At 41.8% G+C, this 26,686-nt stretch overlaps 1 protein-coding gene across 3 annotated transcripts in view; it reads left to right on the plus strand.

Annotated features, from left to right (window-relative positions):
* Positions 1–15,928, plus strand: part of PTPRE (protein tyrosine phosphatase receptor type E) — a 100,948-nt gene extending 85,020 nt beyond the window's left edge. For all 3 annotated transcript variants that reach the window (XM_065843515.2, XM_071812241.1, XM_065843516.2), the window contains 9 exons: positions 2,041–2,176; positions 2,676–2,825; positions 4,515–4,608; positions 5,369–5,445; positions 6,403–6,537; positions 7,519–7,644; positions 8,907–9,067; positions 12,833–12,968; positions 14,004–15,928. In XM_065843515.2, coding sequence (XP_065699587.1) covers positions 2,041–2,176; positions 2,676–2,825; positions 4,515–4,608; positions 5,369–5,445; positions 6,403–6,537; positions 7,519–7,644; positions 8,907–9,067; positions 12,833–12,968; positions 14,004–14,078 — 1,090 coding nt within the window. In that variant the 3' untranslated portion in view covers positions 14,079–15,928. The remainder of the gene's footprint in view (positions 1–2,040; positions 2,177–2,675; positions 2,826–4,514; positions 4,609–5,368; positions 5,446–6,402; positions 6,538–7,518; positions 7,645–8,906; positions 9,068–12,832; positions 12,969–14,003) is intronic.
* Positions 15,929–26,686: the final 10,758 nt, after the last annotated feature.

Below are 26,686 nucleotides of genomic sequence, written 5' to 3' on the forward strand. Positions count from 1 at the left end.
AAGTAAAGAGTTGCAGATAAAATGGAGGGGGATTTCTGACAATTTTGTTTTTCACAGAAGTTTTTAGAAATATGTATTTTCGAGGAACAGAGTGTGACATTGAGGAATAGCTGAGTAAGGGATATTGTACAGGAGGCTGCGGATGGATAAAATCAGGGAACTTCCAAGGCAAATGGTGAAGTTACCAGGGTTAGCAGGAAATGCGAGGATTGAGTAAAATGCTGAGCTGAAATGAGGGAACCTGGGGGCCCAAGGATGTGATGGTGTCGGCAAAGGCAGGAGCGGTGGGTGGGTGACAACTCACAGGACCGAGCCGTGAAGGACAAGTGTGAAGCGGCGATGAGTGACCTGTGCTCAGGGGGGGTTTCCAGGACATGTCAGGAAGAGGAAAATGTCTTTAAACTGGGAGTCAGGACAGTAGGACTCGAGGAGGACTCATCCACGGTGGCAGAGATCAAATACAAATAAATCATAGAATGGTTTGGGTTGAAGGGACCCTCAAAGCCCATCCAGTGCCACCCCTGCCATGAGCAGGGACATCTTCACCAGCTCAGGTTGCTCAGAGCCCCGTCCAGCCTGGCCTGGGATGTCTCCAGGGATGGTTCATCCACCACCTCTCTGGCCAACCTGGGCCAGGCTCTCACCACCCTCAGGGCCAACAATTCCTTCCTCATGTCCAGCCTGAATCTCCCTCTTTTAGTTTAAAGCCATCACCCCTTGTCCTGTCACAACAGGCACTGCTCAAAAGTCTGTCCCCATCTTTCTTATCACCCCTTTTAAGTACGGAAAGGCTGCAGGGAGCGTTGGTCACCATGGGGTGGAAGCTGCAGTGGCCTGTGTTCAATGGCCACAGAGGGACCACGGGAATGGTGTGTGGGACCACTGGATGGGGACGTGGTTGGGAGAGGAGAGGGGAGCCTGGCACACGGGTGGTTGAACACAAAGGGGTTAGGAGGCAGAAGGCTCTAGCGGGGTTGTTCACTGTGAAGACGTTGCGTGAAATTTTGGTGGAGCTCTATGGGTCTGCTCATCTCCATTGTCCTCCTGGACTTGTGGAACAAGAGGGCTTGAGGGTTTTAGTTTCATGTGGCATTTGCTGTTAAAAGTGCGTGTAAACATGGGACTAAGTCACATTATACTTGCGGTATTTTTTTTCTGGTGTTATTTAAACGCTTCCTGGCTGAAAATCAGTTGGGGTCTTTGGGCAGGCTGGGATGGGGGGAGAGGGTTTGGTCGTGTTTCAGGAGGTGTTTGGGGACTTCACAGCAGCTGCTGAACAAAATAAGCTAACAGGAGGTTAAAGGAGAGCTATTAATCCCTAGCACAGGATGCCATGCCCTTTTCCTCTGGAAGGAAGAGCTCCAAGTCGCGGCGGTGGTGGAATTTCTAGTGATCGTGCTCCCTCTTGTGGCTGTCGTAGATATAGGTGATATATAGAGATCTATAGATGACAAGGGAAGTTTTTTGGATGGCAGTTGGGAAGTGTAGAAGTAGTAACAAGTAACTATTATCTAACCAGCATGTGACAGCAACCATGCAGAAAAGAGAAATATAAGAAAAAAATCATCTTAGTCGAAATAATTATAATTATTATATTATATAGGTATAATATAATAATTATAATTATTATACAAGTATATAATTATATATTTGTATTACAATTTAATTATACTACTGCTACTACTACTTCTACTTGGTGATGGTGGTGGTGGTGTTGGTGGTGGTGTAGTAGTAATAGTAGTAATAATAATGATAATAATAATAATATCTGGTCAAGCAGAATTTTTTCCAAAGGTCTTTTCTGATATAATTCTGATGTCATCATTTCTGAGCTGTTAAGAGGTGACTTTTTGTGTTAAAAACTTACACAGCTTTTATTATTATGATTAGTGGTTTTTTCGCCATCGTTAAAATAAAAGCTGGAATTGAGTGTTTCCCAGTATTGCAGCCCAGTGTTCCAGCACAAGTTGTACCTCTGCCGTTGCTGTAGCATTTCCTGGAGCTCAGTTGTGCTGGTTTGCGTCTGGTTTTGTTTCCCAGCGCCGGCGTGGGTCGCACGGGCACGTTTGTCGTGATCGACGCCATGATCGACATGATGCACGCGGAACAGAAAGTGGATGTCTTTGAGTTCGTTTCAAGGATCCGGAATCAGCGTCCACAGATGGTCCAGACTGACGTAAGTGGACCTCAGTTGGTTGAAATGACAACTTTTCATGGTCGAGGGAGAATATGCTTCTGTATTTCCACTCTGATGTGCGTCCCAGTATGTCCCATTCTGTTACACACCCAGATAACTGGAAAATCAACAAAGTCCAGTAGAAGGATGGGGTTGGGGAAGGTGGTAAAGGCATTTTAGGGCTGTGCAGACCACCGTAACACACATTATCTTTAGGTATCATGTCTAGGATACATGCACAAGAGAGTGGAATTTTAGGGAATGTGAGCAACATAACAGAAAAACTCCATTTTAGCTTAAGGTATGTTGTTATAATTAGTAAATGATAGCCCAAATGAGATAGGTGACCAAATGAGATAGGTGACTCCATTTTAGCTTAAGGTATGTTGTTATAATTAGTAAATGATAGCCCAAATGAGATAGGTGACCATGCCAGATTCAATAGTTCCACTTCCCTGCTTGGCAGTGTGCTTCTGTCACTGGGTTTTGTTGGTTCCAGATGCAATACTCCTTCATTTATCAAGCCTTACTTGAATACTACCTCTACGGGGACACGGAGCTGGATGTGTCATCCTTGGAAAAACACCTACAAACGTCACACAACGCGGCACCCAACCTCGTCAAAATAGGCCTAGAAGAGGAATTTAAAGTAAGTACGAAAGGCCTTTGGGTTTCTAGCTGTGCAAACACTTAGACCAAAAACATACTTAAAAAGCAGCAGACACTGGGAAAAGAAAATGTAAAAGTAAGTAGCCACAAGTTAAAAAATCAGAAGTATTGGTCTGTCTCGAATGGAAACATGAAGTATTCTATGTTTTCCAGAATTCCTAGGTTTGTTTTTGCTGCCCACTGTGCCAACAAGGCTGCATTAAAATGCAGAGAGCAGCATTTAGTTGTTCTGTGTATTCCAAAAAGCACTTGGATGACTCAGGAGCCAAAAGAGCCCAGAGCTGTATATAAGAGCCTCTGATTTCCAGTGAATTGAACACAGTCTTACAGAGCAGCTGCAAAGTGATTTCACAGAGATGGGGGGGGGTATTTTCAATAGCTGGTTGCTGCTACTAGAGATGCTACTGGAACTGTTACGCTCCTGAAACTCGATACCTGGCAAATACATCCCTGAAAAATCAACTTGCATTTTGAAAAGTCAAATTCATCTAAATTAAGATTGAATTTATATTAAATAATTGCTGAAATGCAAGTGTGCCACTATGCTTGTTTTCTGATAAGTCCCACCCGAGAAGCAGCCTATTATTGTTGTGTTATCTTGCACAATCTTGCGGGTGTGCGATATATACTGTATAAAAAAAAGTTGCTGGGGCAAGAGCAGTGTTTGTCCTCTGTATCCCGGGAATGCAGTCAACACAAACTGAAGAAATAATAAGGAATATTGGTCTCTTCACCAGCAGAAGCTTGAAAATGTGCAGAGCCAAGATGTGGGATTTAGTGCCCACCAGTCCCTAAAATTATGTGACCTTTTTATTCCAGAATCAGGATGTTGTGATGCAGGGAAAGCCCCGTCTGGGACTAAAGACCAGAGGTTTAATGCTCTGAACGGGATTGTAATCATAATAATTGGAATTAAATTAATATTGATATGAATTCAGTTCATGTTTTGGCCGTAAAGGAAGTGAATGAAGTTTGTAAAAGCGGATTTTCTCAGTATTTGAGAACAATGTGGAGATGAAAAGGCTGTTACCTTTGTGTGCTGATGGTGCTGGTCAGGCTGCTGCTCCCATAAAGACTGGGAAGAAGAAAAGAAATAATTTGATACAATGGTATGCAGAACGTTTTATTAAAAGGCATTTTCCGAAGTGGCTAATTTTGTGAAACTAGATTTCCACGTGTCGAATTTGAGAAACTTCTACCTTTCCAAAGGAATGGGTGCTTCTGAAAGTCTTGTTCAGACAGTCCAAGAGTGTCTTAAATCAAAATAAACCAACCAACCAAACCCAAACCAAACAAACCCAAACCAAACAAAAAACCACACACAAACCCCAAACAAACAAGAAAAACCCCAAACCAAGAAGCAACAACAAAACCCCAAAAGGTTTATAAACCTGTCATGTTACAGCCCTTAAACTTTATTGACGTGCCTTGGGTGTACGTTCAGATTCTTGAATTGTTATCAACAGGAAAAAATTATGACTGTTATTCTTAATTGATTCTTATAGACACTACAATGAAGTGGCTTTTGTGATAAGTCAGTCTTGCTTTGACTGTGTTGCTGTTTGGTACCAACTACAGACACATTGGAAGCTCCGGGTGCGGGATCTGGTGAGCGAGGACCGTTCGTGTCCCTCTGAGTCCTCATCCTCGTTTCTGTGCTTTGTTACAGAAGTTAACGAACGTTCGAATAATGAAGGAAAACATGAGAACTGGCAATCTCCCCGCAAACATGAAGAAAGCCCGAGTCATCCAGATTATCCCGTGTAAGATCAACTTTTTGTATAGGGAAACGAGCGCTGTAATTACACAGTTATCTGTCCTGAGTACACACGTTATCTGTATGTTGAGAACACATCAGAGTGCAGCTCGGTTGGGGGAACTCAAGAATTGAGATCTTGCTTAGATTTGGAAACTGGAGTTCTGCAAATAATTACTATGTGTGTCTTAAAAGAGAAGTAGTTTTAACTTCTCTACCTGGAAAATTCAGATGGTTTCGAAACCTGTGACACTGCTCAGAGTAGGAGTTTTTTTCCTGCCCTTTTTGCCAATGTGTCTGCTCTGAAGTTCTAGAGCACTTAATGATACAAACAGCACCGTCCTCTCCTTGTAACATGTAGTGCCCTCAAAAAGTGTCTGCAAACAATTTAATGAATTGGTTTTGACTTTATCAGTGTAAAATTTATTACGGTCAGATACTTCTCAGGACTGAATTAAATAATTGAGCAGTTTTGCCTGTTAAACCACCATGTTTTCTGTGGGATTCCTTGCGTGGGCCAGAGCAGCATTGTGATGCTGCACCTGAAAACGTGAATTTCAGACCTTGCTGGTCGTATCTTCTGTGAATGGAAAAACAAAACAGCATAAAAACGAGTGCCCAAGCTCACTAAATCCTGGATAAGATTTTTGAGACGCTCTTTGGCTTTCAGATTAAAGATTTTGTGGGTTTTGTTCTTTCACGAATGTAACAGTGGAGCAGTCAATGTGCAGTTAGCAATAGTAAGACTAGACTTTTTCTTTTTCCAGATGATTTTAATAGAGTGATTCTGTCGATGAAAAGAGGGCAAGAATATACAGACTACATCAATGCTTCCTTCATAGATGTATGTATAAAAATTTCCATGTATTTAAGTTGCAAGTCAGAGGTTTTGCCGTTGCTGAGAAGTCTTTTCAAAGAGACACAATCAACTTTGCTTGTGAAGAACAAGAGCTTTTCTGTTTGGCTTTTGAGATTTCCCAAATACATTTCTTATCTGGTATTTTCAATTTGAGATTAAATGGGTGTGTAATTTAAACATTCATGTTGTTGTTAGATTTGTAAACTAAGGTTTTGATTAAATTCTAACAGGAAGCGAAACAAATTAGCTGTAAGCTGACATCCAACAGTTCCATTATCTGTGTTCAGGTTAAGGATGTAAATGTGCTTTTCTGAGGAAAGGAGAAAGAGAAGTCCCTGGTTAGCATGAGGAAAGGCTGTCGCACTGTTTGGGAATCAAGGTTTACCTGGGGAGATAACGTTAATTCCTGATTTTGTTCCCGGCTTCTTTTGGAACCTGGACAACACCTTCCACCATGTCTTACTTTAATTTGGAATTAATGATATCCTTAAGCAGTAAAACCTCATTAGTTATTGAGGATTGTGGATAGTAGAGCTGGGAAGTTGACATCAGTAGCTAAACAGAACTGTAGCTCAGAAATTGAGTGAAATGTTAACAACTGCAGCCCTTGACTCCGCTACAGAATTACAATCATTTCATTGCGAAATCCTTGTGATCACCTATTACTGCTGAATTTCATCCCTTCAGCCACGATTGCAAAAAGTCGTAAAATACAATGGAAGAGTGTGAATTTGGTTTTGGTTTTTTTCCCTGCATTTCTGCCAACGAGCAAGAATCAGGTGGGCTCAGTGGCACCGGATTTGCAGGAACCATCACGTTGTTGAGCAGCGTGGCTGACAGGACCGGTTGAAGTAGTGACCTCCTCCCCGACCATCACCTTCCATCCCTCTTGAATTCCCGTGTCACAACATCAACGTGACACGTCGTGGGGTTTCTCCGCAGGGCTATCGCCAGAAGGATTACTTCATTGCCACGCAGGGGCCGCTGCCGCACACGGTGGAGGATTTCTGGCGCATGGTGTGGGAGTGGAAGTGCCACACCATTGTGATGCTCACCGAAGTTCAGGAGAGGGAGCAGGTACGTGTCGCGCGCTTGCTGTGAACACCTGTAAAATGTGAGCGTTAAGATTAGAATCGTAGAATCGTTTTGGTTGGAAGAGACCCTCAAGATTAAGTCCAACCGTTAACCCAATGCTGGCACTAACCCGTGTCCCTGAGAACCTCATCTTCAACCCCTCTAGGGATGGTGACTCCACCACTGCCATGGGCAGCCTGTTCCAATGCCCAACAGACCTTTCCATGAAGAGTTTTTTTTTTCCCAGTATCCAATCTCAACCTCCCCTTACACAACTTGAGGCCATTTCCTCCATTAGGTAAACTATTTGCTGTCTACAAATTCCAGCAATCCGGTATTTTTTACCTTTCCTAACATAAGCTCTTGCTTCCCTATTCGGTGTGGGCCAGTGTTGCTGCTTTTGCTTGAATTGGCAGAAAACCCACCAAAACTATGGAGAGTTATGGTTTGTGAAAGGACCCAATTGACATTAAAAGCCTGACATGGAGCAGCCGTTTGGGATTTGGGAACAGCTGGACAAAGCTTTTGTGGAAATGTCCCTCCCTGTCCTGCCAATATTGGCTCCCGTGGCTTATTCTGAACCTCTCCTGGTACATCATTAATTAATTAATGGAGTCCTGTCTACCTCTGGGTGCTGCAGTGTGAAGATTCAAGGTTCAGTGCTGCAACCAGGGTGCTGTAGTGCTGTGAATTATTTTTTGGGGTGGATTTGGGACACTTTAACAACATTGCATTGCTTTCAGGAGTTGCTTATTTTACTTTAAAGCAGTATTTGACATCTATGTTTCTTAAGCCCTTGTCATCTTAGCAGTTTATATTATAGAAATATTTTGTTAGTGTGTTCTTGTTTATTAGCCTTTTCATTACACAGCGTTTGGAGCACGTTTATTATGCTGTATGTCACCTCCTAAATCTCATATTCATGATAATGTAGATAACTGGGAAAAGTTCAAGGAACATTTACAATTCCTTCTCAATTTTCAGGAAAAATGCTGCCAGTACTGGCCATCAGAGGGCTCTGTAACTCACGGAGAGATAACCGTAGAAATCAAGAATGACAGTCTGTTAGATGCCATAAGTGTGAGGGACTTCCTAGTTACGTACAATCAGGTAATTAAATTACATGAGGGTTTTGTTGTTCCTTTTCTGCATTTGGAGGCATTTACAAATCTGACTATGTAGCTTAAGTGCCGGAATTTCTATCCGAAGATAAATGTGGTTAATCAACATCTGACATGGGGTCAGTCAAAAAGAAGTTTGTATGAAACATTTGTGCTTGAAGCCTTATGAAGATTCTGGTCAGTAGAACATCCTTCATAAAAATGGGATGTGGGGTTTGTTTGTGTTTTGTTGTTGCTGTAATTCTTGTATTTTCTGCCATCTCACACATAATGTTCTTTTATAGATATTTTAAAATCCTGTGAAGCGTTTCACAGCACACGCACTTGCCTCTGCCTGCCAGCTCTTCCTTTAGGTTGCTCTGCTATGGGCACCATCTCCTCAAAACTTGGTTTTGATCTTTTGGGCGCCCATCTCTTCACTCACCACATCATTCTGTTAGGATCTGATTTGTGTTGCTCTTTTTGAAAAACAACCAAAAAATTACTTGCAGTTCAGAATATAATCCATTTAACTCCTTATTCCCAGGCTGCAGGTACAAAACAGTGTCCAGAGTCTTCCTGTCAAACTCGGTCACCAGATGTCCCCTTTGTGGACACATTGAAAGCACCTGGCATCAGCAGAGAACTTGTGTTTTCGACTCTGTGTGGCTCAAAAGATGTGTAGTAAAATTGCCAGAATATTAATGTTGCATCCATACCCGGTTATAATGCAGTCATGGGAAGCAGCAAGCAGAAATGTCAGGGTGGTTAAAGAGCCCTTACTCATCCAAACCTGCCCAGAGACAACTGCATTAGCATGCTATTAATACCTACGTGAACTTTTAGTGCGTTTTTAATCAGCAGGCATAAAGACAAGGCAAAAAATTGTCAAGTTTCAAAGCAGTAGGTGCGAAGATGAGCGCATTTCACAAACTGGGTTGTTTTGGTGGCACTTTGGGTTTGGCTTGTGCATGATAAAAGCTTTCAACCATTGGTACTCAGAATGAATAACCTCTGAGTATATCCTTAGTAACACCCAGTTGAAGCAGTTGTGCAAATCTAAAGGAAAATTATAGGTGTCAATTATCACCACAGGGGATGGAGAACTAGGAAACAGAACTATCAGGTTTGCATGACCAATGTATTATGGACATTGCAAACAGCCCCCTTCACTATATTGGTGAAAAATCTGTGCTACAAATGTTTAAGGTTAGAAGTGTGTTTCTGTTTTGAAGTTACAATGGAATGAATCTGGTGTTTTGCGGCACACAGGGTAACCAGGAGAAGCAAAGCAGGCTCGTTCGGCAGTTCCACTTCCACGGGTGGCCGGAGATCGGGATTCCTGCGGAAGGCAAAGGGATGATCGACCTGATCGCAGCCGTCCAAAAGCAGCAGCAGCAAACAGGCAACCACCCCATCACCGTGCACTGCAGGTAAAACATCCTGGTTGAACTGTGGGATTGTCTCTACCTGTCCATGATCCCACCATGGAGAAATGTTGGACATCATTGACAGGGACCTCACCAGCACCAACCACTGCCTGGCTAAGCTTCTCCAGCCTTTTGCTACAAAATATGATGCCGCTTCTGGAGTTTTGCTGAATTTCAGAGAATGCCCATCTGGTTTTAAATGAGTCACTGAGTAGTTTTTGCTCTGAAAAAGAAAATACTATATTGAGCAGTGTAGGGGAAAGGGACCTGGGGGTCCTGGGGACAGCAGGGTGACCATGAGCCAGCACTGAGCCCTTGTGGCCAGGAAGGCCAATGGTACCTGGGGTGGGTTAGAAGGGGGTGGTCAGTAGGTCAGAGAGGTTCTCCTGCCCCTCTGCTCTGCCCTGGGGAGACCACACCTGGAATATTGTGTCCAGTTGTGGCCCCTCAGTTCCAGAAGGACAGGGAACTGCTGGAGAGAGTCCAGCGCAGCCACCAAGATGCTGAAGGGAGTGGAGCATCTCCCGTGTGAGGAAAGGCTGAGGGAGCTGGGGCTCTGGAGCTGGAGAAGAGGAGACTGAGGGGGGACTCATTCATGGGGTTCAATATGGAAAGGGGGTGAGCATCAGGAGGATGGAGCCAGGCTCTTCTTGGTGACAACCAGTGACAGGACAAGGGGCAATGGGTGCAAACTGGAACACAAGAGGTTCCACTTAAACTTGAGAAGAAACTTGTTCCTGGTGAGGGTGTCAGAGCCTGGCCCAGGCTGCCCAGGGAGGTTGTGGAGTCTCCTTCTCTGCAGACATTCAAACCCGCCTGGACACCTTCCTGTGGAACCTCAGCTGGGTGTTCCTGCTCCATGGGGGGATTGACCTGGATGAGCTTTCCAGGTCCCTTCCAACCCCTGACACTCTGGGATTCTGTGATTTATGCACCACTCGAATTGCTCTTTTAGCATTATCAACAGAGAAATAGACTCACTGGCTATTTGGAAATGCTTTGATAAAAGAACCTGTCTGCTGCTGCTCGAGTTAGAAATAGGAGCAGCCATACTACAGCTGTTTTCTGCAGCTTTTGAATTTTATGTTGTTCTCATTTGAGCTGCCGAGGTGCTGCCTTGGTCTCAGGTTCGTGTCTGGCTGTCTGCAATGTCACCTGGATCTTCATGCGCTGTTGGAGCAAAGAGTCCCCAGGAGCCTGAGCCAGGACGCAGATTTGTTGGTGTTTTGGGACATGAGCTTGTTTTTAGCATATTCATTGTTAAAACTTTCTCCTCCTTCCTTCAGAAGTGTTTTGCTCTTTGCTGTTGTCATACATTTTCCCTAGAGAAGCCTCATGGTGGCTGCACGCTGTGGCATTGATGCCGTTTTCTGTTTGCTTCTGCAGTCTGACAAATTTTATCAGCCGCTTCTTTTGCAATGCTGGGGTTCTGAATGATAATTAAAGGGGGTAAGAGATCCAGTAAACTAAGAGATAAAACTTCTCCATGAAGTGATACTTGAATCTTCAAATATAAATGAATGTAACTATGAATAAGTAAACACATTTCAAGCCTAGGCCCGATTTTTCAGAGTGTTCACATGAGCCTGTGAAATCTTTTGTTCTTTTTTGTCCTACTACTTACAAACAGTTTAAGGAGCTGCTAAAAACTGTAATTCTAAAGTAGCATCAAGGCATAGCCCTAAATAGTTCGGAAGGGTTTTGGCTGGGTTGCCAACAGAATTCAAAGCCAATCTGTTTTAAATCCCAGCTCATCTTCCAGAGTTGTCTGAGCTGACTTCTCTTTAGTTCTGGGTACCTATGCTTTTTGTCTCTCCACCATCTCGTCTTTCCCATGCTCTAATAATTAAACTATGCAAGACTGCTGTGTTATTCAGAGATCCCTTACTTCTGTCTTTTGCTCGCTCTTGGCCCATTCTGTGCGTCCTTTGCCTTTGAGCTTTGTCTCGAGAAATCAAATTTGAGTCAAATTCATAAGTTATCTTCTTTTTTAAGAGAATCACAGAAAGAGAACAGAGTATGCAAAGAGTAGCGCTGTGTTCCCATGAGACAACACATATTTTTCTCCTGCATTTCAAATGCAGTTTAGTTTGCCATGCATTAATACTAAAAAGTTATTAAAGTACTTAAAAAACCCCAAGTTGTATGAGCTTTAAGGGTTTGCTAAAAACCTGTTTTGGGGAAGAAAGGAGAACGAGCCTGGCACAAGGAGCATTAAAAATGGAGTGCGAAGCAATGAGTATTTACCTCTTCTAGGCATCGATGAACAAGCAACGTGTGTGACCGTGTGTGTGCAGGTTTATTTTATGTCTCCATGTCCTGTTCTGAAATGCATTGCTCCTGGGTTCCTCTAGAAACCACAGATGACTACTAGAGATCAGCTAGTTACAAATAAATCTGAACCCTCTTAGACTTTGTCTTTCATTGTCTAAAGGAAATAACACATCTAATACCTCGTACCTGTTCATTTTTCCTCCAACACGACTTTAAATGTATCCGGCTGAGGATACATGCATTTCCACTTAATCTTTCATAAAGCTTGTGCTTATCAGATATTTTTTTGTGTTTGATAGGAAGCAATGACATGTGATTACAATTCCCCTACTTCTGGTTGAAACACATTGAAATTTTAAATCTAATAAATATTGTGGTTATCCTTATTGAGCAGTGCAGCGAACCTTCCACTCCATCTTACCCTCCTGTTTTTAGTAACTGTTCCCTATTGAAGCTGTTGGATTTCTAGTGCACAGCCACCGTTTTGGTGGGGTCAAATAGTCCCTAATTAGCGTGATTAGAAGAGAGAAATAAATATTTTTGATTATTTTTTTTCTCTAGAGTTAGGCATAATAAATCAGATAACAATCACTGGTTCCACAGGATGATGATCTGAAACAGAGATAAGGACAAAATATCGAGTCAAATATACTGAAACAAAAGAAACTAGAGATATGCTGTTGTAGTACATCAGGTTGCGTATTGTAGTCAAGATAGAGGCAGAACACTTGATTTCAGTTGCCTGTATGTAGTAGAGCCTGATACGTAGCCTTGCTTTAGTTTGTCCTTATATTTATACATCTATTTAAGAAATGGCTTAGATTGTAAGAGTCATTAAAATATTAAAATTACTTTGGAATAATAATAATTCATAATAATAATATAAAAATGCTTTCCTATCTGTCCACCATGCATAACTCACGACCTAATAGAGAAAGGTGGATTTGATCTCAAAAGTCCTCCTTTGCATTATAGCCAAGTTTTGTAATGGAAAACCTCAAGGTTGTGTTCTCCCCCATTCAAAATAAAACCGAAAGCGGAGTGCGGGAGCACCAAAAGTTGTGTTTGCTGAAGATAAACGCAGATTTGAGTTATTAATAGCAGATTCAAGTTATTAATAGCAAATTTAAGTTATTAATAACGGCTTTGCCAGTTCATTCTTTGAGGCTCAGACCTCGGCTGAGGGTGTCCAGGCGCTCGGGATCTCCCACCTACGGACAGAAACTCTCAGTGACAAACCTTTATTTAATAAGCCTTTATTTAGTGAGCCTTTATTTAATAAACCTTTACTAATGAGCCTTTATTGGTTGCAGCCTGGCTCTGAGTTAGTTCCCATTAATTCTGGCTCCCTTCTAGCATAGCCGAGGTGACAAGCTAAGCCTAAAAAAGAGTTGAATTTGGCTAATAGCAGCATTTGGCTATTCTATATCACACTTATTCCTCTCTTAATGTTTTTATCCAACTGTATATCAAGGAAATGTGTTTCTGTTGCAGTGCTGGCGCTGGCAGAACAGGTACCTTCATAGCACTCAGCAATATTCTGGAGCGAGTGAAGGCTGAAGGGCTCTTAGATGTATTTCAAGCTGTGAAGAGCTTAAGACTGCAAAGGCCACATATGGTGCAAACACTGGTATGGTATTTAACAATCCGGCTCTTTGTCAAAGGGTGCGTGTTTGTAAATATTCTTGTGGGAGGAGAAGAAAGGGGTTTTTTAGCAGGTTGAAATAAATAATTTATGATGGCTGTGTGTGTGCAAGGTATTATCAGAAATCTGGGTTTTTACAGGTTTTTCTTGTTATGGCATTTCTAAAAATGCAGCTTGGCTAAACATTCGGTGGCTTTTAGGAACTGGAGACAGTTAAACCAAAGTCTTTTGAGTGTTGCAAATAACAAAACATATGAAGTAAATGCCTTTTAAGCTCTGTACGAGTTCTTTCTTACCTTAAACTGGGCTTAAATTGGCTTGCGGTTGATCCCTGAAAGGGAGAAACATCTTTGAAGTCACCTACAAGTAAAATGTGAAGCTTGGCCCAGGCACTTTCCCCATTGAATAAACATCCAAAAGCCTTTCTGAGACTTATCAGCATTTTTTTTTATATTTTCCAAAAGCATATTTTGTATTTTGACAGCAGCTTCCATTCAGTAATTTGAAACTTCTTTAGAAACAATTATTTCAAAATGTGTTTTTCAAAGAGTTGTTTTCTCCATCCTATGGATGATAAGAAAGGGGTTTGAGTAGAACTTTCTTTAGCCACGACGGGTTGGACCCAATGATCCTTGTGGTCTCTTCCAACTCAGGATCTGATGATTTGATGATTCTATGAACTGGATTATCCACAGTCACGCTGAGCCAGGGATGAACTATTTCTTTTGGGGTTCTGGCTCTGTGATTTAACAACGTTAGTTAAGGGTGTAATTGCCGCAGATATTCCCAGCTGAGCCTACGGAGATGCTTCTGTAAAACCGAGTGAATTCAGGTGCCGATTCCATTTCTCATCAGCGTTATTACATTGACTCGTCCTCGGCTACTGCTCCAAGTCACGGCCCAAGTAGAACGAGTTGTATTTACCACCAGCATTTGTTTTCTCTGATATAGTTGTAAGGCGCACCCAAAGCGCATCTTACATCTTACACATCATTTTAATAGACTTTTCTTGTTTTTCAGGAACAATATGAATTCTGCTACAGAGTGGTACAAGATTTCATCGACATATTTTCTGATTACGCTAATTTCAAATGAAATCTCCTGCCTTATTTTTTAATTTGTCTGTATAAATAGTTGTATATTCTGTTAATTTATTCCATGTCATTCTGATTGTTGACTTCACTGTAAATATGACCTTGTGTTTGCTCTAAAAGTTGCGTTTGCTGTATAAAGTTATTTCGTAAATATAAATATCTTCTAAAGTGAAGTATAATGTTCATACACAGTATATAACTGTAAGATGGTATAGAAATCTTTATTCTAAATAACAGTAAATTAATTCTTGAGGGTCTATTTCTCTGAAATTTTCCACTTCTGAGTATTTATCAATAATGCTATCTCCCAGTTCCTGAAACTTTACACAGGTGATTTACATTTCGCACTAAAAAAGGTGAATTGTGGTACATACGCTTAAACTAAACATGTTTTGGCCATAAACTTTTCCTCACTATGAGAATAGATCTTCATTTGGGGACACATTCTGATAACCTGCTCCTGCTTGCTTGTCATTTATTTCACAGACGGTCTCATTGAAGGCAAAGAGGCTTCGCGTGAAGTGCTATTAATGAGAAAGGGATCAGAATGTGGCTCTTCATGTGTAATAATGTACAGTCCAACTGAAAAATATAACTGCTTTTAAAGTCTGTTTTTAAGAACCTCCAGGTTATGGCAGTTGTATTTTGAGTCTTATTGTCAATAGGATATAATCACTATAAATACAGATTTGAATTCTTCAATATAGCTTTCAAAGTCCATTTATTTTGTTCTTTCCTAAATAGTACACCAGCTTCAATCAATTTAGAAAGATAACAATGTGAGTTTATCACTATTTTGAGAATATTTTGCATATCAGAAGAGTATATTTTGCAACACCTGGACTTGTCTACTTGAAGAGGCTTTACAGCCGTTGTCAGAAATGGCGATAAATGGCAGTATCTCTATACACATGCGTAATTTCCCATTGCTTTGAGAAAAGGTGAAAGGGATGAAGTGTTATTCTTTGATTCAACTCAAACATTTTGACCCAAAAAAGGTTTTACCGACAGTGTAATGCTAGCAACATTAAGCCTTGTAGCAAAAACTCCTCTATGTTCTTACCCTCCCATATATATTATTGAAAAAGGAACTATTCCGTTATCTAAAAGGAGTATATCATTGTGTATATAGATATATTTTTAAAGAAAGTACTACTGATAATATAATTGGTGAAATAAAGTTTAAAAGTCTTTATTGTAGCCCCGAACAGGATCCACTTGGGGTTAGAAAATCCAAAACTCATGGGGCATCCAAATGTTGAATAATTAAAGTCTATCTTTTCCACTCTTGAAAAGGAATATATGGATTAATGAGCACAAAGTCTTGTGAATATGTACTTTAATTACGTAACTAATATGCAATAGTTCTGTCTCGTCCACTCGGTTGGGTTTTTTCAATGCAAACATAAAAGCCTTATTTAAAATAAGCAGCTTACACAGATAATTTCACTATTCTTGCACTATTTTATCCCATGGCTGTTTTTATGTCCGGTAACAGATCGCGTTGCACTCCGTAACAATGCAAGGGGACGGGAAGGTGTTCAAATCTCTCCTTTTCTTTTGTATTGAATGGAAAAGGTGCAGTTTAGAAGCTTCTGTTCCGATCGCTGCCATTTACTGCTTCTTGTCTTCCCATCGCTGCACTTCTGTATTTATTTGTACAGTAAATTATGCACTTAAACAAGATTGTTTAACGGCTAAACCTTTGTTGTGAGTTGCTATGAGAAGATACGCTCAGGCCGCTGAGGGCGTTGAGTACCGACAACGAACGCTGAGTAAGTTTGCGCTACTGCATGCGGAGATTTTATCAAGTTTTCAAAAGCCATCAAATAAATTTGCTATGGAAACCGCTCCAGCGAGGTTTTCAGCATGATCTTTTGTAGCACAGGAGACTCAGAGAGGTGCAATGATGATAGAAAATAACGCAGAGGAGTTCCCACCGTTTTCCAAAGCTGTTTGATTTATGGTTCCGTTAGATCCCAGTGTTGGGATCTTTCCAAACATTCTGCCTACATTTGAAAAACGGATTTGTCTGTTGGGCAGCTTTTTGGGTCCCTTAATTAAAAGCTGGGATTAACGGTTGCCACCTACCCGTGGGGTTTACTCCAAGGGTTCGTTCTGCAGCTCCTCATAGTTACAGGCAGGAGTAGGATGGAGTTAAACTGATACATCAGATACTGAGTGGGTACTCGGATTTTAGTTGCTAACTATTTTAAGATATCTAGGAGGAAACAGAAATAGCTCTAATAAGTTTCAGAAGTCACCAATATAGTTACACAGTGGCTTTTTGTTATCATTTAAGAGCTTGCTTTCCAGTTTGTGTGTTCAGTCCACAGACTGCACCTCGCAGCAGCCAAACTGGGGAGCTGGAGATAGATATATATGAATTTTCTTTTACATTTTCCTCTGTTGCATGGAATGACTTTACAATGCCAACCAGTCGATTAGAAGCTGTACGTTCTGATCTGTGCGTGGTTTTGGTCACTATGTGACTTGACTGTTTTCCCGTGTTCAGATGGGTTCCAGTTCACCTCAGCATTTAAGCATTCGCTTTACGACATCTCGCCAGACATTTCAGTCCCGTAGGTTCTGTGTTCCTGAAGCAATCCCTTAAGTGCTTTGCTGAATTGGGCCTTAACGAAGAATGCATACTGTAATTAGCAGTGTTTTTTTAGGGTATTTTTACGTATCGGTTTTTTAAACTTTTCAAATGAGCCTGACCGCCTGTGTTCAGTATTTTGAAATGTTTTCATTTCCCCAGTACCATTTTTAATGTAAAGTTATTGAAACTTTTCTGTGTAACCAAATTGTATTTAATTTGTCAAATCTTTATAATATATGTATGTATTATACAGTTTCAGCTATTATTATTTTCTTTTATTACATTTATAATTTGATCTTCCTGTGTTTTTAATGCCGGTGAATGTTGCTGAATTATTTCTATATGCAAATTGCAAGATCTAATACATTCTGATGCAAGAACAAAGCTTTGGTTTTATTCTCAAACTGCATTACTTTACTTAAATCTTTTAATTTGATTCCCATGCCGTGTGTGCATTTAAATTCAGTATTCGAAAGGAGGTGAAATCCATTATCTAGATAAATTATTTCTCGGTACTTATGTGTGGCTGTTTGGAAGGAATATTCTGATTCGTGTTGTAACTGAAGCGTTGTGTGTGTAAAGTGCATATAAACTCATGGTAGCGATTGAAAGGCCAGGTCTTGCTGAGACCTGACAGCATTGACACGAGGAAGAACTTTTAATGCTGAGGGTGGTGAGAGCCTGGCCCAGGTTGGCCAGAGAGGTGGTGGATGAACCATCCCTGGAGACATCCCAGGCCAGGCTGGAGGGGCTCTGAGCAACCTGAGCTGGTGAAGATGTCACCTGTTGTTAATTGGAAGCCCACTCTAGTTAACAGCAATTTCTTCATTAGTTTCAACAGGCCCATGGGTGGAGATGACCCACTGCTGCAACCGGTGTCAGGGGAGATTTCTGTAAACCAGGAGTAACTGCTGAAAGATCACAGTCCAGGTCAAGTTCATATGGGGAGGGGGCAACTGGTGAGGGGCTGGAGCACAAGAGTGATGGGAGAGGCTGAGGGACCTGGGGGTTCAGCTGGAGAACAGGAGCTGAGGGGAGACCTTCTGATCTCTGAACTGCCTGGAAGGAGCTTGGAGCCAGGGGGGTCGGGCTCTGCTCCCCAGGAACAAGCGCCAGGAGCAGAGGAAACGGCCTCAAGTTGCACCAGGGGAGGTGGAGGTTGGATCTGGGGAACAATTTCTTCCCCAAAGGGCTGTGGGGCATTGGAACAGGCTTAAGTGTTGCTTTCTAAAGTCAGCAAGAGAGTGTGCATCCTAAAGAGACGTCTTTGCTTCCGCAAAAACATAGATTAACTAATTAAGAATTTGTCTGCAGAGCTTTAAATAGCGGGACACGCCACACTGAACTACGGAGCCTTTAGGAAGTTGGTGTTCGGGAAAATATTGCTGTTTCTTACTGGGACATTAAATAGCACCGAGTTAAGAGTAAGCTTTGTCAACACATGAAAAAGTGTTTGTTTTTTCTTTTTTAAGAATTCCAGATGAGCTGATAAAGTATTTTGTGTGATTTGATTATATACTTTTGATAGATACGAAGACGCACAACTTGCGAGCGCCGAAAGGTAACGTTGGGTGAGGGCAGGTGCCTTTGTGTGGCTTCAGAAAATAGAAAATATCAAGTATTATTCAGCTCTTTGTTAATCATTGGTTATTTTAAGTTATTATTGATAATCTTAGTTATTGATTACTCTAGATCTGCACAATTTCTAGTATAATAGAACTATACAGAAAGCATGAAACCTCTATCTTTTGCAGTCTTGTTCATATATAAAGATTTTATTTAATTACATGTAAAATGCAGATTTTCTTATTGTGCACTTCTCCAGCGATTCCTTTCCTCAGCTCAGCTGATGAGAATGTGATATGTTTGGTGCTTTTTTTCCCCTACTCCTAAACATTACAAAGAAATACCAGAAAAGCCTTGTGTTTCTTTACGAGGTTTTTGCATTTGACATCTTGTGATGCTGGAGATGGTTTTGCTTTAGGAAAGCACACTTTCGTTGTGAACTGTTTGTGAAATACATTTGTTTTAATAGCTTATTCAAATGGCATAAACTAAGCAAGATCAAGGGCGTGTTTGTTCTGTATAGGGCATATATGTCAGGTCTAAGCTCTGCTTTCCTTAATTCAGAAATTGTTCAATGCACCTGAGAATTTTTCAAGCAATTGAACTTCACTGTGAATGTTCTTCATCGCACGTATTAAAGGATTATGTTGTAATTTAGGTAGTTTAATAAGAGCTTTCTTCTGATGAATATATACATTTTCTATGCTACTTTGCACAGAGGAGGGGAATTTCTAAATTATTAATCAAGTTGTGACTATGCCAAGGAAGTTCTCCTCACAAATCATTATTCTTTTCCTTCACCTGTTTGTGTTGCATGAGAAATTGTTCCAGAGTGACACACTCGACCTATTTATATATGTTGAACAAAAAGATGGAAGTTGTGACTTCATGCCAGTTGGGTAGGCGTGAAGAAAGCAAAACTCTACTGGAAGAGCTTGAGAAGGAAATTACTTATTTGGCTTCAAAACTTTACGCAGGTATTTTCTAGCTGAGATTTTTCTGGTAACTATATGACAGCCTATGGATCAAGTACAGGCAAGGATGCAACCCATGGAATTGCTTTCCTCCCTCGTTAGATCACTGCGTAATTAATAGAGGTTGATATAATTTGCTGAATACAATGGAATCTTGCCCCGGTCATAATAAACAAGTGAACAAATAATTAACTCTTATACTAATAAATGTGCACCGGGGCTGAATGGGGAACGCAAAATCCCCCTTATAGTCAACTCAAGGATTACAAGTGATCAGTTGATTTAGTGGCAAAATTTCCAGGTGTAAGAATTGTTTCCAAATTAGAGCAACAAGACTGGGGAAGGGACTTGAACACAAGCACCATGAGGAGAGGCTGAGGGAGCTGGGCTTGTTCAGTCTGGAGCAGAGGAGGCTTAGAGCTGAGCTCAGCACTCTCTAGAACGACCTGAAGGGCAGTTTTGGCCAGGTGGGGATTGGGCTCTTCTCCCAGGCAGTCAGCAATAGGACAAGGGGGCATGGGCTTCAACTCTGCCAGGGGAGATTGAGGCTGGAGATTAGAAAGCAATTCTGTGCAGAGAGAGTGGTCAGCATTGGAATGGCTGCCCAGGGAGGTGCTGGACTCACCGGCCCTGGAGGGTTTTAAACTGAGGTTGGCCATGGCACTTAGTGCCATGATCTGGTCAATGGACTGGAGTTAGACCAAGGGTTGGACTGGATGATCTCTGAGGGCTTTTCCAACCCAGTCTGTGATTTTCGGTGATTTCCTATCGAGTTGACAATGATACAATCCTTGTTGAACAGTAACTTGGGCATTACCTGAGCAGTTCTGGAACTTTGTAATTGGAAAGTCTGATACACAGGACAGAGACGTCTCCAGTCCCAGATGGTTCTCTACAAAGTATGAATTTACCTTTAAAAAAATGATATATTTCGCCAGGACATTGTGTCGTTTGCTTTCCAGTCACCTTTCATGGCTTTGAAGATTTTGTTAGTAAACTGGTTTTCAAGATGAACTCTGATTTTGGAAATATAGAAGTTTTTGCTTAAAAATATTGGTGTTTCACATCATAGATGGAAGTTTGATCTTTCTCCATTTTTTTCTAGTAGTGGTTTGTTATGCTGTGTGCTTTCACCATTTAAAAGAAAGAGAAATGTGCTGTTTCAAAGTATTTATTAAATGTGAATAGAAAGCATTTTGGAAAGCATTCCATAAACTCATGCAGATTCCTTGCACATAAAATAATTTGTAAGAATTAGGTTCTCTGTACGAATACAAAAATTCGAAGAATTGTAGGTGCAATCATGTGTCAGTGTAATAAACCATCACTTTAAGAGAAGTGTATTGCAAAACATTAAGTTTTCAGAGATTCATCATACAATAACTTACTAATCTCTAGACTTTGCTTTACACAGTGTTAATAGCCTGAAATGTGCATTTTTCAGTGACCAGAAGTAGTAATGAATTAAATCGAATTGAGAACTCATCTGCGATGCCAGTGTGGCTGAATTTGCGCTGATCACATCTACGTTAACACTTCTTTTTTATTAGAATTTAGCAGTTTAATCATCTAGCGTTCAGTCATTACCAGGTGTGATTCTGTCTGAGCTTTTTTTTACTTTTGGAAATTCTAGAAGCAAATGTTTATTGCTGTTGTTTTGCTTGTTCTTACGTTCATTTCACTGATACTGAAGTTGCTGCATGAATTTAGCGCCTTATTTATCTAATATTGATATACCTACTAAAAGCCCTAATTTAGTAAATGCTTTAACGGGAACTTGTGCTTGCTTAGACTTTCAGTTAAATACCAGGTGTAGCACAAATAGAGAAATAATCTTCATTTATTCCAGTGCTTCCAAACCAGTTCAGAAACTAGAACAAATCACCGTGTGTATGGACCTTCATATGAGGAATTAAGATGCTAATTTTTCTAATTATCTTTATTTTTGTGCTCTTGGCTCAAGACTTTGGCTTTATGCTTTATAGATTTATGTGTATATATATATATAAGTTATTAGGTCACAGTCTTCCACTGATAACCCTGATCATTAAGTCCTGAAAAGGCTCCCAGATCCATCCTGATGGGTCTCAGTGAAGCAGCTTTTTCCCAGTCCCCTTTTCATTGCTTGAATAAGTTAAAAAATGTCTAAATAACTGGCAAGGAGATTCAAGGACTGATTTAAAATAAACCATTTGTCAATAGGTTTTTTGAAAGTTGACAGCTTTACCTTCAACATGTATGCAGATGGAGTTGTCAACCAGTACTCTTAGTAAATTAAATGTTCACCGATACAATTTACCCGAACAAAAAATTTATGCCTTTGAGAAAATGTCATTTTTTCCCTTCTATATATCTACTTTTGCAAATATTTGTATATCTGCTATTTAGGAGAGCACTGTTCTCTGGGCAGATTTAAAGGCAGGCTTAAAACCTTTATTATAATTTGTGCTTTCCTCTAAGTCTTGCCGTGTTTGCAGAGACGTTTGTCACAAAGGAGGTGACAGGATTCTGTGCGGTAAGTGCACCAATAAAACACGGGATGTCATGCGAGAAGACGCAATTATTGGCACACTGTAGATTTTGTTTTACTTTGTAAAATCACCAAAGGCCTTGTTGGCCCGACAGGGCCCATATAACGATAGCAACAAAATTGCTTTTTTGCCATCCAGCTCGGTTTGATCAGATGTGGGCCCGTAGAAAATGTAAAGAATTAGGTTTTCAAGGAGTTTTACCGGTATAAACTGTTTGTTTTAGAGACATTTTTCAGGTAGAAATAGTCTCGTAAAGACCCCCAGGAAGGATCTGACTTTACCGTTTGTCTGTTGACAATGAAATGTTAGAATTCAGATTTTGTCTGAATGTTTTACATCTAAATACAAGATGGTCCAGTAGCCAAAACCATAATGACAAGCTGAAGGTTTGATAATAAGGTCATGACTTAATAAGCTCAACTAAATTAAAACCCCACCAAAGCTTATACAATAGACTTCAGAGTAATTTAATTCAAAGGGAAAAAAAATAATTTAAGAAGCTGCTTACATCTAGCAGTATCACATCTAAAGTGCCCTAAAGTCATCGTACCACGTAAAATAGTATTTGAGGCAAACGAGGTAATTAAATAAAATAGCAGTAATATCAAAAGGAATTCTGCTTTGTGAAAGATCTGAATGGTAGAATTGGATCCCCTGAAGCACAAAAGATGGGATGACCTTGGAAAAGGCCTTTCTCCCATTATAGCTCCTTCCCCACACACACATAGAACTTCAACTTGGGATTAAGGCCGTCGGATTCCATATCTCAGTAATGCATATTTATTATAAGAATTTAACAAATCAGGCATCACTCAACAACCTGTTTTCCCCTAGAGCTTCTCCAGCCCTCTTGAGGGGGAAAGTGTAAAAGTGGGATGTTGGGGTAAAAGAAAGGAATTGAGGGATGCTGCAAATTAGTTATGGTAAAAATAAGGTTTGCTTTTTGAAGGGGTGTGATAACTGTAAGGTTTTAGCTTTATACGGGATGTATGAAAAACACGGCGCAAGTCGGAACCATGCTGCTCCTTCGGGATGTTGTTACGCTGGTTATATTATAAAAACCAGGTTTAAGTGTTAGTTACCAGTTTATGTTTGGAGGCTAGGAAGTTGGGGGAAAAAATACCAGAAATTCAAACTTCCGTATATTACCCAGGGCATATTTTAAATATAATCTGTAAGAGTAAACTGCTCTCTCTTTTTATTTACGATTTTTTTTTCTTTTAATTCCTGGAAGCACTTTTTTGTGTGCTTATTTTAAATTTCTAGTTACTTCTCCAGCAACAGGAGTTAATTTGGCTTTGATTTTTGTGGAACCATGGACTGAAGCTTCCCTGACTCCTTGAAATTAAAAAAAAAAAATTCATAGAATCATGGAATGCTAGGGATTGGAAGGGACCTGGAAAGCTCATCCAGTGCAATCCCCCCGGAACAGGAACACCCAGCTGAGGTTCCACAGGAAGGTGTCCAGGCGGGTTTGAATGTCTGCAGAGAAGGAGACTCCACAACCCCCCTGGGCAGCCTGGGCCAGGCTCTGCCACCCTCACCATGAACAAGTTCCTTCTCAAGTTTAAGTGGAACCTCTTATGTTCCAGCTTAAACCCATTGCCCCTTGTCGTACCATTGTTTGTCACCGAGAAGAGCCTGGCTTCATCCTCCTGACACTCACTCTTTGTATATTTGTAAACATTAATGAGGTCACCCCTCAGTTTCCTCTTCTCCAGCTCCAGAGCCCCAGCTCCCTCAGCCTTTCCTCACACGGGAGATGCTCCACTCCCTTCAGCATCTTGGTGGCTGCGCTGGACTCTCTCCAGCAGTTCCCTGTCCTTCTGGAACTGAGGGGCCACAACTGGACACAATATTCCAGGTGTGGTCTCCCCAGGGCAGAGTAGAGGGGCAGGAGAACCTCTCTGACCTATTGACCCCACCCCCTTCTAACCCACCCCAGGTACCATTGGCCTTCCTGGCCACAAGGGCCCAGTGCTGGCTCATGCTCACCCTGCTGTCCACCAGGATCCCCAGGTACCTTTTCCGAACACTGGTCTCTAATGGATCATTCCCCAACTTACACTGGAACCTGGGGTTGTTCCTGCCCAGATGCAAGACTCTACATTTGCCCTTGTTGTATTTCATTAAATTTTTCCCCGCCCAGCTCTCCAGCCTGTCCAGGTCACACTGGATGGCAGCACAGCTTCCAGTGTCAGCCACTCCTCCCAGCTTGGTGTCATCAGCAAACTTGCTGGTAATGCACCCTAGTCCCTCATTCAAGTCGTTGATGAACATATTGAGCAGTACTGGCCCCAGCACCGACCCTTGAGGCACTGCACTGGATCCAGGCCTCCAATCGGACTCTGCCCCATCGACCACGACTCTCTGGCTTCTTTCCTTCAGCCAGTTCGCAGTCCACCTCATTATCCGATTGTCCAGACTGCAGTCCCTCAGTTTAGCTGTGAGAATGCTGTGGGAGACTGTGTCAAATGCTTTACTGAAGTCAAGGTAGACCGTATCCACTGCCCTGTCATCATCTATCTACCTCGTTATATCTTTGTAAAAGGCTATGAGGTTGGTCAAGCACAACTTCCCCTTGATGAAGCCATGTTGACTGCCTCTAATGATGCTCTTATCCTTGATATGCCTTGAGATGGCACCATGGAGAAGTCGTTCCATCAGTTTCCCAGGGATGGAGGTGAGGCGGACTGGTCTATAATTACCTGGGTCTTCCTTCTTGCCCTTTTTGAAGACTGGAGTGACATTTGCTTTCCTTCAGTCCTCAGGCACCTGTCCCGTCTCCCAAGACTTGACAAAGATGATGGAGAGTGGTCCAGCAATTATGTCAGCCAGCTCCCTCAGCACCCACGGGTGCATCCCATCTGGGCCCACGGATTTGTGGATGTTCAGATTGCCTAATTGTTCCTTAACCCAGTCCTCATCAACCAAGGCAAATTCTTGCACCATCCTGACTTCCTCTGGGGTCTCAGGGGTACAGGGCTCCCCAGGACAGCCTCCGGCAGAGTAGACAGAAGCAAAGGAGGCATTCAGTAACTCTGTATCTTCTGTCACCAGGGCACCACCTCATTCATCAGTGGGCCTACATTGTCTCTGGTGTTAGTTTTATCTGCCACGTATTGGAGAAAGCTCTTTCTGTTGTCCTTGACCCCCGTGCCAGCTTTAATTCTAGCTAGGCCTTAGCTTTCCTAGTTGCCTCCCTACATCCCCTGACTAAAGCCTTATATTCTTCCCAAGTGAGAAAGCAAATAGGTCGCTTGCCTTTAAAACTTCTTATTGTGCATCACATAGAGGAGACTCGAGAGGATAAAATGAGGTGGTTGAGTCTGTAAGGTACCTTTGCCTCCCTGGCTATCTTTGAATTATGGCTTTTTCTCAGGAGATTATTTCATTGTGTGGAGTTTAATTTTTAAATGTATACAACATATACAAATGCACACTGACCCTCAGGGTTCAGTGTTGAGTCCAGTCCTGTTTAACATCTTTATTGATGATTTAGGTGAGAGGATTGAGACCATCATCAGCAAATTTGCTGATGACACCAAGTTGGGAGGGAGTGTGGAGCTGCTGGAAGGCAGGAGGGCTCTGCAGAGGGATCTGGATAGACTGGAAAAATGGGCCCATTCCAATGGGATGAAGTTCAACAAGGCCAAGTGCTGGGTCCTGCACTTTGGCCACAACAACCCCCTGCAGCGCTCCAGGCTGGCACAGAGTGGCTGGAGAGCAGTCAGGCAGAAAGGGACCTGGGGGGACTCATGGACAGGAAGCTCAACAGGAGCCAACAGTGTGCCCAGGTGGCCAAGAAGGCCAATGGTGTCCTGTCCTGTACCCAAACCAGCGTGGTCAGCAGGACAAGGGCAGTGATCCTTCCCCTGTGCTCTGCATTGGGGAGGCCACACCTGGAGTATTGTGTTCAGTTCTGGGCCCCTCAGCTCAGGAAAGAGATTGAAGTGCTGGAGCGGGTCCAGAGAAGAGCAACAAGACTGGGGAAGGGACTTGAACACAAGACCTGTGGGGAGAGGCTGAGGGAGCTGGGCTTGTTCAGTCTGGAGAAGAGGAGGCTTAGAGGTGAGCTCAGCACTCTCTAGAACGACCTGAAGGGCAGTTCTAGCCAGGGGGGGATTGGGCTCTTCTCCCAGGCAGTCAGCAATAGGACAAGGGGGCATGGGCTTCAACTCTGCCAGGAGAAATTGAGGCTGGAGATGAGAAAGCAATTCTGTGCAGAGAGAGTGGTCAGCATTGGAATGGCTGCCCAGGGAGGTGCTGGACTCACCGGCCCTGGAGGTTTGTAAACTGAGATTGGCCATGGCACTTAGTGCCGTGATCTGGTCAGTGGACTGGAGTTGGACCAAGGGTTGGACTGGATGATCTCTGAGGGCTTTTCCAACCCAGTCCATTCTGTGATTCTGTAACACACGGTAGCAATACCAAAAATACAAGCTCGATCACGCATGAAGAGGACAATGATATTGGATTTGTCTAGGAGTGGGTTGTTCTACTTTTGTATGACTGAACTAAATTCTGGTTATTTGCAGTTGATTTTTAATTGATGTTTTTCTTCTTCTGGTTACTTGTCAGTTGTGTGGGTTTTGGTGTGTTGTTTTGGTTATGTTTTCTTTTTATTTTAAATTTTTCTTTCCTTTCTGACTCCAGATACAGAGCAACACGATATTTGTCTTGATTCTTGTTCATTTTCCAGATTCTCAGACTCAGGTCTCAGTGTCAGCTCCTGACAGGGAGCAGAGACAGGAATCACATAAATGTAGATAAACAACAGTAACTAGATGACTAAAATGTGTTTTAAAATCCTAGTTTAATTTTTGTACTGCTGCTTCCTCCCATCCTTGCTCCTTTTTAAAATTCCTCCTTTAAAGCCCCTTATTTTTATGTTTAAGAATATTTTAATCTAATTACCAAAGGACTGGTGCAGAAA

The sequence above is a fragment of the Patagioenas fasciata genome, chromosome 8 (assembly GCF_037038585.1).
Source record: "Patagioenas fasciata isolate bPatFas1 chromosome 8, bPatFas1.hap1, whole genome shotgun sequence".
NCBI lineage: Eukaryota > Metazoa > Chordata > Aves > Columbiformes > Columbidae > Patagioenas > Patagioenas fasciata.